This window comes from Schistocerca piceifrons, chromosome X (genome assembly GCF_021461385.2).
Source record: "Schistocerca piceifrons isolate TAMUIC-IGC-003096 chromosome X, iqSchPice1.1, whole genome shotgun sequence".
NCBI classification, from domain to species: Eukaryota; Metazoa; Arthropoda; class Insecta; order Orthoptera; family Acrididae; genus Schistocerca; species Schistocerca piceifrons.
In genome coordinates this window covers 251,284,528-251,300,459 of record NC_060149.1, presented here as the reverse complement: position 1 = coordinate 251,300,459, position 15,932 = coordinate 251,284,528, and the positions used below count along the sequence as shown (strand labels likewise).

The following is a 15,932-nucleotide window of genomic DNA, read 5'->3' as shown; positions in this document are numbered from 1 at the left end:
AGAGGCAAACTTTAAATCCAATCTAAAACACCTAATATTGGAATAGTGTTTTTATTTTGTTAAGGTGCTTAAGAGAATTCAACTACAGAAGTTTAATAGTGTGTAAGAATTTGATGACGAAGCATGTCTGACATATTAAATTCTAGTGCCCTCGTAGGCCTCACTATGTAGATGTAATATATCTTTGCTTAATTATGTATATGCCTAATGTTAATTTTTAATTACGGAAACCTTCATGATGTAACGTAAATTCTAGTAAAATCATATTATAGCTATTTTGTGTCAGCATAGACTAAAATAGTCTAGAAATGGATTTAAAAAATTGTGCCATCTAAGTTTCAATTATTACTACATCCAAATTTTGTTAGGCTGAGTCTTCTACTCGATTGAAGGGTTTCGTCAAAGAAACTCATAAATTTAATGTCATAGCTTAGTGTACAGCTTAATTATAATTAGCATCGTAATACGTTAAGTTAATGTCATTTAATTGTGTTGCGCACTTAAATGTAGATCCCTGATTTCTTTTCCCATCCCAGCGATCACCTTTCGTAAGATCCATGGTATATGACTAATCTAATCATCTCGTAAATCACGCACTATCACTTCATCACATTGACATGTCTCATTTGCTCTGTACAAGCCTAACATAATCAAGACCCTTCGTACAAATAAAATGTATGAATGAATGAAATGAAATGAATGAATGAATGAATGAGAACTACGGTCTGTGACTGGCACCCAGTAACGCACATAACATTCTTGTCAATATCACAAATTCAGCCCTAGCGATAAAACAAAGAGTGTTCGGAAAAATTGTTGTGATAGTAATCTGTCTGTTCATCGCTTGTCGTCTATGGCAATGATTATGTGGGAATAATAAAAGGTCAATTTCAAAGTGAAAATTTATGCTGTATAAAATCTGTGTTGGGGACAGTGTAAGCGTTTCTCTTTGGTAGACTGGTGGGAACCTGCTTGAGTAGTAAACTAAGGCGATGCTTGTTATTTAAGTGAAGGTTTGCGGATGTGGTAGAGGTGCAAGGGTAAGCCCAGTACATTGAAAATGTTTGTGTAGGGCGATTAAGTTAATTGCCATGACATGCCTGCACTTTCTTCGCAATGGTGGTGTTGCCGCAGCAGCAAATTTTTGCCTGCTGTCAAATTGATCTTCTGAAAACAAGTTTAAAGGAACATTTGTAAATTATGTGTACTTTGTCTTGGCAAATAATCTTTGTTACTTTCCATTGTTCAGTCATTTAAGTAGTTGGCCTCGATTTGTTTAACGCTTGACAGAGAATGTGGATTGGTAACCCCCATTTGACAGTAGGTGTAAGTTATTTATTGAAATCCAGTTGCTTGCTATCCATATTGGCCAGTTGTGTGCACACAAAACTTTATAATACGTCTTCTAATTGTTATTGATTCCGATATCACGTCGGCTACTTAGTCTTGTAATGCTGCTATGAGGTGAGGAGGACAACGGCAATTAAGTCGTTAATTCGTAATGTATCAACGAAGCCAAACTATTTCAGCCAACGAGAGAGTTCTACTTGCTATTTAAAATCTTACACATCATGGGAGGTAAATGTAAGTCAGTTGAGGTGTTCAACCACCGATCACCCATTTCATTTTAGCAAGGTTAGGAATAAGCTCCTAAAGATGTTCTAGTTTTGTCAGTTTCATTAAATGTAATTTGGATAATGCAATGTAGGACATTCAGGATCAAAGGTCACTGTTTGAATACTGAATTGGAAGCTAAAGTAAATTTCAAATATAAATAAGTAGTTTAAATGTATCTTCTACTGCTGAGGTATGAAACAAGATGTAAGTTTTATTGTCAACAAGAAAATGGAAAAAAATTATATCCTGTTTATATTAAGTCCGACTATAAGAATTCACCACCATTATTAGAAAGTAGTGGCTTACATAGTCCTCTCCAGCTATTGATCTAGATTTCTTACTGTGACCCTAAAACACATTTAGGCAGTTAGTGGACTGATTCTCTTACAGGTATGGTAAGTTCATTCCATAAATGAGGTAGTTCTCAGTTTTAAATAATTTATAAAACTGATAGGAAGTTAAAGTACTGTCCATTTTTAGTAGTGATACTGAGTTTGAAATTAACATAGCAGTGAGTGGAATGTATGCATCAGTATCCTTGTAGTAAAATACTCCATTTGCTGTTTATGTAATACAGTTCAGAATTTACCTTGCAGTTTCAGTAGTGGTAATGGTATATACAAGGAATCAAACATAAAATGAAGCTGTACTGCAGATTAGTCTGTTAACACCACCTTTATTTTGGATTTCACATTTCTTGGTTTTTCCTATTTATTCAGATTGGCAACTTCCTACCTAACCAATGTTGGTGCACCACCATAATAAAGACTGTGTATACATTGTCACATGGTTTTAAAGTGATGTTAAATTTGAATGATTAAAATTACACAACTTAACAGAAGTGAAAGTTAAACTTGCTTATATTGAGACACTACAAACTTAGTTGTGTATGAGAAATGATAGAAAAATTATTTGCTGCTACTGAGCAGGGCAAGTAAATTGCACAAAAATATTGGACAAACTGAGCATTAAACATAATAGTAACAGAACTGCAATGAAATTAGTTACAAAAATTCAGAAACGCTACAGAAGTATAAAAGGAATTGGCATTAATTCGATGTGGAACAATGAGAACACAGCTAGGAATGATGGGATGAGAACTTGAGAAATATAGTGGGGGTAGAGGAGAAATTAACACTACCGTGTTCACAGAATTCCTGCACAAGCTATATCCAGCGTTTGAACAGTAATACTTACATGAAAAGTAACAATTAGTGTGGAAAGCCTAGGAGGTCATGTGTCTGTGCTAAAACTCACTTGTGCATGAAGTGTTAGATGAATGCATAACATGTGGTTAAATTTGGTGTCCCTGTACAATTCCTTGCCATAGAGATGTGGATGTAAGTACATACTGGAAGTGGTTGTAAATCTGTCATTTGAAGATGTTTGAAAATTACCCATCCTTTGACCTTTGACATTCTCCAACATTTAAATGACATGAACGGTACAAAAAACTCTTGTTCCTTTGAGTGTCCTGGATGGTGATTGTGCAATTATTAGCCAGTGAAACCTCTGCCACAGTGGACCTGTTGGCAGTACTAATCCCTGAAGCTGTCGTAACAGGCACCTCACAGATGCAGAATCATACAAAAGCTGGAAGAGTGGGAGAGCAAAATCCAAGGAAAATCTTAATGATAAAAGCCTCCACCAAGAAACGGACTGTCACTTCACCTCTCTTGAAGAGAAGATATAGTAGTCTGTCACATCTGTATTGGTCATACCTACCTCTCACAAAGCCAGTTACTACATCAAGAGAACTGCATCTGCAGAACAACCCCAACAGTCCAAAACATCCTTAAAACATGTAAAGTCTCACTTACACTATGGCATAGATCACATCATGATGAATTGTTGCCACATATCCTAGCTAGTACAATCAAAGCATCTACATCTCACTCTTTAAAACCCAAATTGTACCTCCATATACTTTAAGTGTATGTACATTGTCAGTTGCCCATAATACATGGAATGAATTTTCATGATCTCCTCTTGTGGTGATGCAAGGGGATGAAGGAAATAGTCCTGAAATGTTTTTCACACTGGCCATATTCTGGAAGAACCTTTGTTCACCCACTTCCTCCTCCCACCAATCTACCTACACCTGTGCATGTTCTAAATTCTTTTCTTAGTAGTCTCATTACACTGTTTGCCATAATTCTTGACAGCATCACAGCTGTTGACCCAACTATCCATATCGCTCCCAGAATGTGTCTACTGGCACATTATAAGGCTGAAGGGATCATAATCTGCTATTGAGTTCCTCAGATACCCCACTCAAATCAAAGGAGTTGCCCACGTACCTTATCTGCTCAAATCATCAAATATTGGCAGGAGGGCAGTTGGAGAAATTGAAGTTGGGTTTCTCAATTCATTCATTAAAAGATTCCTGATAATGAGATGTAAATGACAAATCACTGTGTATGTAATATGATGTGGGCAAAATTAGTGTGGAGGTATAAAGCTGAAGATATGTGGAGTGTGTCAAGTACGTGATTACAGATTAAATCTGCTCATAATGTAAAGAGAATTGTGAGCTCACAGAACAAATATAAAGCTGTATAGTTGTAGTGAAAGAATGATAGGGAAAAAGTGAGTGCTCAGCATGTTAATTTCTGTGATTCAGAGAGACTGTTATTGTTATACCAGAGTTGGCCGAGATAGGCAGGTCAAAAAAGTTGCATGTTTGTGAAATTGTGTAGGCCTAGACTTGCAGCTGGTAAGGCAGGAATACTCTCTCCCCTTCTTCTTCTTTTCTTTTTTTTGGGGGGGGGGGGGGGGGGTGGAGGAGGAATAGATAGATAGATATACTGTTTGGTGAAATGTTTACATTTGTGAAATCAAAACCATCTGATGTACCATTTGCTAGTGTGTTCTCCTCTCTGTGTGTTATAACTTTCTGGGATCCTCCTTAGTAGGCTGTCAACAAGGTGGCCAAGCTGTTGCTCAATCCTGCCCTACTCTGTAGTGAGAACCATTCTGAGGTCATCCAGTGTGCAGAAGATTCCTCTGACACATTAAGTTTCGGCTAGTCCCAAGCATGTTCAGTCTGGTTCATCTTGGCAGAAAATTCCATTCAGTTGATTCTGGACTTGTGGAGGAAGGTATTCTTCAGGCAGATGCTGAGTGTTCAGGATCCTCTCAAAAGATGAACCCATCGCCAGAATGTTGCCTGTTGGGTTGGAAAATAGGTTGGATTATGCACTCTATTTATTGCACAGTCCTCAAATTACTGTTGTTACTAAAGACAGGTGTCATATATTCATCCATGATACTGGCCCAAAGCATGACTGACAAACCTCCCTAATGAATCTTGGGTGCTACGTGCTGGAGATATGCATTAGTATATATCCTCCACATTATCAACAAGACTTTGTCTGTGAAGGGAGATGCTTGCTAATAATGGTTTCCATAGGGAGATGCTTGCTAATGATGGTTTCCATTTAAACTTTCCGGCCATTCTGATTTAGGTTTTTCTCTGATTTCACTAAATCGCTTATGGCAAATGCTGGATAGTTCCATTGAAGGGGCACCACGGCTGCTTTCCCTCCCCATCCTTCCCTAATCTGATCTGGTGCTCTGTCGCTAATGACCTCATTGTTGATGGGACATTAAACACTAATCTCCTCCTCCTCCTCAAGGCATTTGCATCCTATTTGGGTTAACACAGCTTGGTTGCTCCCCAGAAGACAGCACACAGATATGTTGCATTGGCGTCAGAGTACCTACAAGGCATAATTTATAGGTAGCTATCCCATCAGTATTGTTGATTGTGGGTGTCCCCTATGATGCAGATATTCAAATGTTTCATCTCATGATAGTGGTTGAATGTTCAAATGATGATGCTGTGGTGTAACTTCCAATGCTGACAATCCTTCTTGCTAGAAAGTAACAATATGCACAAAGTCATAGGTCAAACTGACCCTTTGAGCCATACCACTAGACTCAACAGACAAAAAGGCTGTGAAAAACTTCGACCAGTTTGTTAAATAATGACTTAATTAGTAATTGTAAAACTGAATAAGTTTTTATCACTGAAGAACACTCGCTTTGGCACAATGATATATGAAGCAGTCTTGTGGAGATCAGTGGACCATGCATTACTAATACTCAGCTACCTGTTAAACTTTCCTGGGGAGGGGAGAACAAGGTCATGTAGAAAATGGCAGTTTAATGTCTTTATTCAGTTAAAGATTTTTCAAAAATGAGAGCAGCAACACATCTCACTATGCATGCATTTTGTTTTCTCCCTCCTCACAGTTCTGACCCAGACAATGTGGTAACTTGTTCTTACTGGCATTTTATGTAATTTTACTCACAATGTATAAGGGGTGCATTGTGCTGCATCCACTTTTACAGCAAGATTGTTTTGGCCAGTTAAAATGTAACTGTTTTTCTGAGAGGTTGTTGATACTTTGAGTTAATGTTGGGTACAATGTGGCTAAAAGGCTAATAGTGTATGCAGAATTTTTTTTTTTTTTTCTTGTCTGTCTTCTTGTGAGTTCGAGCAATTAAAAGTATTGTGTTAGTTTTGGGAATTTTTTTCTCTGTAGACATCCTTTAAATAATTTGAAAGTTCCTTTCATTTCCAGTAATAACCATTTCTGTTGAAATAGTCATCTCCATGTGTTTCTTTTCATCAGCTGACTAATGGCTTTATTCATCTTTTGGCACTATTTCCACCGATCAGAGTGGCGCAGTGGTTATCACACTGGACTTGCATTTGGGAGGATGACAGTTCAAACCTGCATCTGGCGATCCTGGTTTAGGTTTTCTGTGATTTTCCTAAACTGCTTGAGGCAAATGCCGGGATGGTTCCTCTGAAAGGGAATGTCCAAATTCCTTCCTTAATCCGATGGGACCGATGGCGACACTGTTTGGTCCTCTCCACAAATAAACCAACCAACTTCAGCATTGTTTCCAGAAACTTGTTAAGTATGAGTACTAGTAAGCAGTTGAAAATGTACTTGCATGTGGCAATAGTCATGTTAAGACTTTACTTATCTTACAACAACTGAACTGATTTCAATGTAAACTTTCTAAATTCTGAGAGGAAAAGTGAACTAGAAGTGTTATTAACAACATATAACTTCGAATCAGTGATCAGTTTCCCTACATGTATAGCTCAAGACAATAGCATGCTAATAGATAATGTATTTGTACAGAAAGAGGATGAAAACACACATGCTTTCCCCTAACAGGGTGTACAGTTTATAAACCATTAAGTAAAAGTGTGAGGTGGCTCAACCACGTATCTATAGAGCACTTCAAAGAAAGCTTAAGAAATGTTAATTGGGGAAATGTATATAATGAGCCAAATGCTAATAATAAATGCAACATATTTCTTGATAAATTTATATTCCTTTTTGAACATTGTTTCCCAAAGAAAATTACTAAATGTAACACCACACGCTTTTCAAAGAAACCTTGGATTTCTACAGGTATTAAAGTGTCTCCAGAAAGAAAAAGGAAACTTTTATGATACAGCAAGAACTAGTAAAGATCCAAAAGTAGTTTTACACTATAAAAATTATTGTAAGATACTGAGAAGAGTTGTAAGGAAATCAAGAAATATGTATGTTAGAGAAGAAATTAACAACTCCAGCAATAAAATCAAATCAATATGGAATGTTGTTAGAAGGGAAACAGGAAAAGTAACCTCTGGGGAAGGTAGTATTACTATCAAGGAGAATGAGACCATCCTAACCAACAGTACACAAATGCTAATGTATTTAATAACCATTTCTTAAGTGTAAGAGAAAAAAATTGGTCAGAACAGTTCAAAAGAAAAAGCCAGGCAGTACAGTCAGTTTGAAAAAATTGTTAGATTTTCACCAAACATCCTCTTGTGAAATAAGTAAAATTATTAAATCTTTGAAATATAAATGTTCTGTTGGGGTAGATGACCTCTCTAAGATGATGTTAAAACAATGTGGAGCAATTATAGCTGATGTTATGAGTCATGTATGTAATGCATCACTAACTCAAGGTATTTCCCCAGACAGGTTAAAATATGCCATTGTCAGGCTGCTCTACAAAAAGGGGAACACCACAGATATCAATAATTATCGGCCAGTATCCTTGCTTACAGCATTTTCAAAAATCTTGGAGAAAGTAATGTACTCGAGTGGTTAGCCATCTCAACAGTAATGGGATACTTAGTAAATCACAGTTCAGATTTCAAAAATACTGTTCCACTCAGACAACTATATAAAAGTTCACTGTCCATATAATAGTCTTTAAATAGTAAAATGTCACCAATAGGAATTTTCTGTGACTTGCCTAAAGCATTTGATTGTGTGACTCATGACATTATGTTACAGAAATTACAGTTCTATGGTACAAATGGAATAGCATATGAGTGTTTTAAGTTGTACTTACAGAAGAGGAAGCAAACAGTTTCCTTATATGGGTCAAGTGATTTAAATAAGTTTGCCACTTCATCTAACTGGGGTGAAATTACATTAGAGGTTCCGCAGGGTTCAATCATGGGTTCCCATCTGTTCTTGATATATGTGAACGACCTCCCTTCCTATCTGAAACAGGAAGCTGAACTGTCAATTTTTGCTGGTGATAAAAGCATAATTATTAATCTGGCAAAAGAAACTCCAATTGAGAGATACAAATAAGGTCTTTGGAAAAGTCATTAATTGGTTTTCTGCAAATTGGCTTGCTCTAAACTTTGAAAAAACACAGTACATCAAATTTCCTGCTGCAAAAAGTACAGTTCCTTCAGTAAATATAACACAGCAACAGTAGTCAGTAGACAGGGTAGAGAATACTAAGTTTTTGGGTGTACATGTAGATGAGAATCTTAATTGGAAAAGTCATATTTTGGATCTTCTAAAGCGACTAGTTTCTGCAACTTTTTCAATCAGAATAAGTGCCAATTTTAGAAATTAGTAAGCTGACATACTTTGCATGCTTTCACTCTCTGATGTTGTACGGAATAATATTTTGGGGTAACTCAACATTTAGACAAAGTATTCACTGCTCAAAAGAAAGTGGCTAGAATAATGTCGGGTTCATAGTCACACATCTTGTAGGCATCTTTTTAAAAGCTTGGGAATTCTCACAACAGCCTCACAGTACATTTATTCACTAATGAAATTTGTTCTCAACAATGTGGACCAATTTAAAAACAGTGACATTCATGATTATAATACCAGAAAAAAGAGACTTACACTATTCTTTACTCAACCTGTTTTTGGCACAGAAAGGGGTAAAATATGCTTTTTGTGTGTGTGTGTGTGTGTGTGTGTGTGTGTGTGTGTGTGTGTGTGTGTGTGTGTGTGTGTGTGTGTGTAAGTAAAAAAATCTTGTTTCATATGTGCATTTCTTGTGCACTTGACATGTTCCACATCATAACGGCTACTGTACTATGCGATTGATGAATCACGCAACTAACCAACCAACCAACCAAAATACTATCTTGTTGTCCAAACCTACTGGTAACATGTATAGCAGCCCACCTCTCAATTGTTTTGCCTTCTTCCTTTAATCTGACCAGGTGTGCATCCCAACACTTGTGCAGTACTTGAGAAAAGGTCACACTAGTGTTCCTTATGTGGTCTTCTTTAAAGATAACTTTCCCAAAATTCTCCCAATCAATTGAAGTCAACCATTCACCTTTCCTATCACAGTCCTCACATGCCCCTTCAATTTCATATCACTTTGCAACATTACGCCCAAATATTTAAGTGATGTGACCGTGTCAAGTAGGGCACTATTAATACTGTATCTGAAGTGTATGAGTTCTTTTTCCTACACATCCACATTAACTTAAATTTTCCCATTCCTGACACCAACTAGAAATGTAGTCTGTCATCTTGTATCCTCCTACAGTCACTAAACTAAGACTCCTTCCTGTACACTGCAGCGTCATAAGCCTGCCCACCCTGTCCGACAGATCATTTATGTATATAGAAAGTAAGTGGTCCTATCACACTTCCCTGGGGCACTCCTGCAGGTACTCTTGCCTCTGAACAACTTGCTGTCAAGGACAGTGTACTGGTTTCTATTACTTAAGAAATCCTAGAGTCATTCACATATCTGAGAATCTGTACTATTAGCTTGTACCTTTTAAGTCTGCATTGAGGTACCATGTCAAATGCTTGTCAGAAATGTAGTAATATGGAATCTGACTGTTACCCTTCATCCACAGTTCACAGTACAGCATGTGAGAAAAGGGCGAGCAGAGTTTTGTGCAAGCAATGCTTTTTAAAACCATGCTGGTTCATGAACATGATCTTTTGTTCTCAAGAAAATGTATTATATTTGAACTGAGAATGTTAAGATTCTACAGCAAACCATGTTAGGGATATTGGTCTGTAATTTTGTGGGTCCATTGTTTTGTCCTTCTTATTTACAGGAATCGCATAGGCTTTTGTCGAGTTGCTTGGGACTTTGCACTGGTTGAGATATTTACAATAAATGCAAGATACATAAGGGGGACAGTGCTGCAGAGGTCTGTGTGTAATACTGAATTGGGATTCTATCCACACCTGGTGACATACTTGTTTTAAAGTCTTCCAGTTTATCTACTCCAGGGATGCTTTGTCATCCATATCAGACTGTGATAGATAGTCAAACGATAGTATGTTTGTATGAATTTTCTGTCTGAATGATTCCTTAAATGATAAATTTGAAACTTTGGCTTTCCTTTTGCTATTTTTTTACCCCCACATCAGACTGGTCAACAAATGACTAGATGGAAACCCTAGACCCACTTAGCAATTTTATATAGGACCAGAATATTCTTGGGTACTCGACAAAATCTTTTGCTGAGGTATGATTGTTAGTTGCAGTATGCTTTGCACATAGATCTTTTCACAAGGCGTATGAATCTGTACTAACCTTTGCCTGTCGTCATTTGCACATTCTCTTTTGAACTAAGAGTACAACAGGCTTTGCTTCCTTAGAATTTTCTCAATTACATTGGTAAACCGTGGTGGATCCACTTACAGGGCACATAGTCATCCGTACCACAATTTATAATGTGCTTAAAACTTTTCCCATAATTCTTCTGTCCATCTTACTGGAACTAAGTGATGTCAGTTTGCTGTCTGATAGAGATGCTAGCAATTCTTTCTCTGCTCTTTTTAGCAGAAACACTCTTGTAGCGTTCTTGACTGATTTATCCACTTTTGTAACTGTGATGACCTCATGATCACCACCAGTCCCCATCTCTGTACTGATGGTCTCAACAAGTTCGACCTGTTTGTAGGTACGAGGTCTAAGATATTTCCATTGCGTGTGGGCTACTGAAATAACTCCAAAACAGTTTTCGGAAAAATGTTCAGAATTGCTTTACAAGACTGCCTGTTGTAACCCCTACAGTGAGTCCACCGATGTCCCAGTCTATACTCGATAGATTGAAGTCGCCTCCAACTAGTGTTGCATGATTAGGTATTGATGTGCTACTGACCATTAACTTTTGAATGACTCTAGAACTGTGATAGTGGAATCGGGTGACTGGCAAAAACTTCCAACAGTTAACTTTTTTCACTTAGGCCTGTTATGTGACCAGATAACTTCACTGTCACATTCAACTTTGGCCTCAATAGAGAGAATATTTTTGTCAACTGCAATGAAGACACCCCCCCCCCCCCTTCCTCATTCTTGTGGCACTTAATACATCCCTGATATATGTTCCATGTCTCGCTAAATATCTCGGAGCTTTTCTGCTTCAGGTTTCAGCGAATTTAGTCCCAAGAATAATTGTAATGCATGAGCTTTTGTGAAGAGCAGTAAATTTGGAAACTTTGTTATGAATACTTACACAGTTTACTGATAAAATTTTGACAGTCAGTGTCTTTACCTAAAACGCAGTCTGAATTCACTATCTGTATTTCAGCTGCCAAGTGTTAGTCAAACTACCACCTTACCTAAAAAATAAAATTTAAAAAAACTTTAAAAAAAAGTGCACTCCACAGGTACTATGCTACTAAATTAGCTGCTTCCTTTGTGTAGTGGACCGCAGACCTGTCGAGGGGAGTTCTAAAATTCCCCACCCAATAATGCAAGTCCAGGAATCTGTAGCAAAGACTGTTGATGGAGCTTTTGGTTGAGATCCTCGACTCTGCTCCAAATCGAAGGCCACAATCAGCTCTGGGAACAATGCTGCAAATTTCAAGCTCTGCTTGCATCCGAGATGGGAGGCCAGCAGCAGCCTTTGCCAGCTTGCCAGTGCGAACTAAGAATGGCCTCGGAACAGATGCAACAGCTGTCATTAGTGCTGACATGAGCCACAACTTGCAGATGACTGCACCCTGCATACTGGAGAGCCACCAAAGACCACCTGTACATCTCAGATGAGACCCTCTGGCAGACATACCAAGTGCACATTGGCTTTCTTTTGAGCCCTGAACAATAAACAATTACCTGTATGTCAATTTTCATTCTTTATTAGAGAAGGTTAACAGTTTATCGTTGCTTCAGAAATCGCTCCTTTTGTTGTGCTGAATGTTTCTGTTAATTTTTGTTCTAAAGATAATGTTAATATACATCCACTGATTCTATACATGAAACATATTTAAACCTAATTATCCTATAACATTGCTGACCAGCCACTCCTTTTGTTGTTATAGTAGCAATTGAATTTGTAATAATTAAATTTGAAATGCAATCTTAAATTACTGTTATAAGAAAATTAGTTGCATTTGTTCAGTGACTGTTATTCTTTTCCTCCTCCAGGCATCTTGCAGCTGCACCAATTTTGGTGTTTGTACCGGACACTCAGATGGCTCATGGAGGTCAGTCTGCACCAAATGATGGCTGTGTTGAAGGTGTCAGTGCCTCAACCTCACAAACACCTAATGATGAGTCTCCAGATGAAAAAGATTCTGTGGATGGTGCTACCAGTACTTTTGTGAACTCTCAAGAGGATAGAACAGATGCTACAAACACAGCAAATACAAGCACTGGTGATGCTGCTGTCAATTCGCCCATTGCAGTACCTGGTCAGAAAATAGATTGGTCCATCTATAAATCAGAAGTAGAACGCCTCAAAACATTCCGCAACTGGTCAGTTTCCTTCATGGACAAAGAAAAACTAGCTGCTGCTGGATTTGTGTATTACTGGGGCAGTGATGGTGTGAAGTGTGCTTTTTGTCACGCTGAAATTGGACATTGGGTTAGGGGTGATGATCCATTCCAGGAACATAAGAAATGGTCTCCCACATGTCCTTTTGTATCTGGGTTTGATGTTGGTAATGTACCAATAGATGAATCAACATTACCATTTCGGCCTCAGAAAAATCGTGCTTGTGATACCTGTGGAATATTTGGAATGGATGCTCCTGCACCTGGAGAGCTGATGGGTAAGCAGTTATTGATGTTTGTGCAGGGATCAATTGTGGCCAGAACTACTGATTCATTTTTATTGTCACTGGAATATTAGGGTTGTTCATAGCCGAATCATTTCATAAGAATGGGGGTGGGACATTAGTTTTGTGTGTTTCATGTGGTGGTAAGAAATGAATTTGAGCTACAGAAACATGTGAACCAAAGTTCTAAAATTTGTGTGATATGGATTAATTTTTGTATTGTCATTACTTACATCCTGTTATTTCATAGTTGTAACTTCTGATGCAGTACAGTATGAGAATTTTTCAGTGTGCTAAGGCTTTGAGGATAGGTCTGATGATTTAACATGCATGTGTATTTGCACTAAGATTTATATTTTCTGGGAATAGATATAAATTATTGTTTCAGTACACAACAGTTGTGCTTAGTAACTAAAAAAAAAGATAATTTTGAAACGTAAGTGTAAAATGACACCATTGAGACTTACCTCTAAACAGATGTTGGCAGTACTGTAGTTAAGAGATTGTTCTTTCCTGTATGGTATTAGGTTAGTGCAGAAGTTCATAGTGTTTTCGTGAGACCTTAACTTTTTCCGACGAATTGAATGTTCAAATAATTTACGGGTTTGCTGCCGGGTGACGTCGTCGACCACCGTCGATATTTCAGCAGGAGCACACACTGCCATTCTCAAGGAACAACTGCAAGGAGGAAGCAATGTGCACGGGAAATTAATACCTCAGTTCACAGAGGAGAATCAAGGAAAATACCACACATAGAATAAGTAACCCCAAAGCCAACACACAACCAAAGAAAACCAACATCAGAAATATCGATAGTGACTATTAATCAACAGGTGAGGTAGCACTAATTCTGTCCCTCTGTTTTTTGATGAGAGACAGAGCCAGATTCCAAGCAGCAGTTAGACAAAATCCACCATCTCTGTTTACAAGGTTGCTTGATAGTTTGATTTCAACAGCTTCCTTAATGACACTATCCAAATAGCTTGACATGCAAGCCAGAATCTCCGTGTTGTTTTATTCCATAGTATGACAAGTGTCGGCAATGTTCTGCAATAGTGGATTTGCTCGGATGTTGTAAGCGTGTGCTACGCTTATGTTCAATACACCGGTCTTCCACAGTCCTGATTGACCAATGTATGACATGCCACAACTGCAAGGAATAAAATAGACACCAGCCAACCAAGATCATCTTTTACGGACGCCAACAGGGCCTTAATCTTAGGTGGTCGAAAAACACATTTCACATCATATTTCTGCAAGATATGGCCAATCCTGTTAGAAATGCTTCCTGCGTAAGGCAAAAAGGCTATCATCACTCACCCGTTGCACGGAAGGCTGATAGTGCAACGCACGTTTGATCTGCCTCTCACTATAACCATTCTGACGAAAGGTGACTTCGAGATGTGATAGCTCAGCTGACAAACTTTCAGGGTCTGAGATAATGTGGGCCCTGTTAACCAAGTACTCCTTCACACTTAGCTGGATGGTGCCAACCATCAGCTCGCAGATACAAGGCTTCCTATAAACTGAATGTCCCAGTGTACCATCAGTCTTCCTTCTGACCAGCACATCAAGGAAGGGAAGGCATCCGTTCTTTTCCACCTCCATAGTGAACTGAATATTGGGGTGGATTGAATTCAGGTGTTCCAAAAACGGGTTTAAAGTCTCACTGCTCTTCGTAGTACTGACCATTGAATAAAAAGTAAGTGGAAGTCAGAACATTTCGAAACAAATTTGTTAACTCTACACCACACTTAACCTCAATTAGCTGCAACAAATCATAGGAATGCAAGTGAAAAGAGAAACCATATCAAAACTGACTAAAATATCAGTCATTCAAATGCAATCGCTGCAATTGACGTAAGAAATCTGCAGAGTTCTTAATGTGATGTTCACACCTACCTACTAGTGGGCTGAACAAACTAGCAAGATGTTTAGCTACACAATATGTTGGAGCACCAATATTAGAAACAATGGGCCTCAACGGGACAGCCTCTTTATGGACCTTAGGGAGGCCATATAGTCCAGGTGGTACAGCACAGTAAGAATTAAGACTCTTGATAGTCTCCTGTGACAAAGACTAATAACCTCCTAAAGAAAAGTTCTTTCTCTCAACACTCTTAGTAGGGTCAGCACCAATTTTGCGATACACCGAATCGGAAAGTAGTCACTGCGTCTTTTGAATGTAATCGTGCTTGTTCAACAAAACCGTGGCATTTCCCTTGTCTGCAGGTAAAATAACATCAGGATCGACTCGGAGTAAACGTAAAGCAGCCGCTTCAGCTTCTGATTTGGTGTATCGCAATATTGGTGCTGACCCTACTAAGTGTGTTGAGAGAGACTAATAACCTCCTGAAGAAATATTCTTTGTCACAGGAGACCATCAAGAGTCTTAATTCTTACTGTGCTGTACCAACTAGATTATATGGCCTCCCTAAGGTCCATAAAGAGGCTGTCCCGTTGAGGCCCATTGTTCCTAATATTGATGCTCAGACATATCGTGTAGCTAAGCATCTTGCTAATACGTTGAGGCCACTAATAAGTAGGTGTGAACACCACATTAAGAACTCTGCAGATTTCTTACATCAATTGCAGGGATTGCGTTTGAAAGACTCTGATATTTTAGTCAATTTTGATGTGATTTCTCTATACACTCTCATTCCTCTCTGTGATTCGTTGCAGCTAATTAAGGTTAAGTTTGGTGTAGAGTTAACAAATTTGTTTCGACATGTGCTGACTTCCACTTACTTTTTATTCAATGGTCAGTACTACGAAGAGTAGTGAGACTTTAAACCCGTTTTTGGAACACCTGAATTCAATCCACCCCAATATTCAGTTCACTATGGAGGCCAATTTGTTTATGGAGGACTCTGAGGAATGTGCGTTGGAGTCAGCATCCTTGAACCTGCATGTTTTTTCCAGGTGTGTAGATGATACTTTTGTTTGGCCTCATGGTAGTGAGAATTTAAACCTGTTTTTTTGAACACCTGA

The 15,932-nt window shown here is 38.3% G+C and overlaps 1 protein-coding gene across 2 annotated transcripts in view; it reads left to right on the top strand.

Annotated features, from left to right (window-relative positions):
• Nucleotides 1-771: 771 nt before the first annotated feature.
• Nucleotides 772-15,932, top strand: part of LOC124721587 (baculoviral IAP repeat-containing protein 7-like) — a 97,756-nt gene continuing 82,595 nt past the window's right edge. Inside the window, exons 1-2 of one of the 2 annotated variants that reach the window (XM_047246637.1) lie at nucleotides 772-883; nucleotides 12,310-12,935. In XM_047246637.1, the coding sequence (XP_047102593.1) occupies nucleotides 12,356-12,935 (580 nt within the window). In that variant the 5' untranslated portion in view covers nucleotides 772-883; nucleotides 12,310-12,355. Of the gene's footprint in view, nucleotides 884-914; nucleotides 1,041-12,309; nucleotides 12,936-15,932 lie in introns of those variants that run through there. The other variant, XM_047246636.1, reaches the window with a different exon arrangement.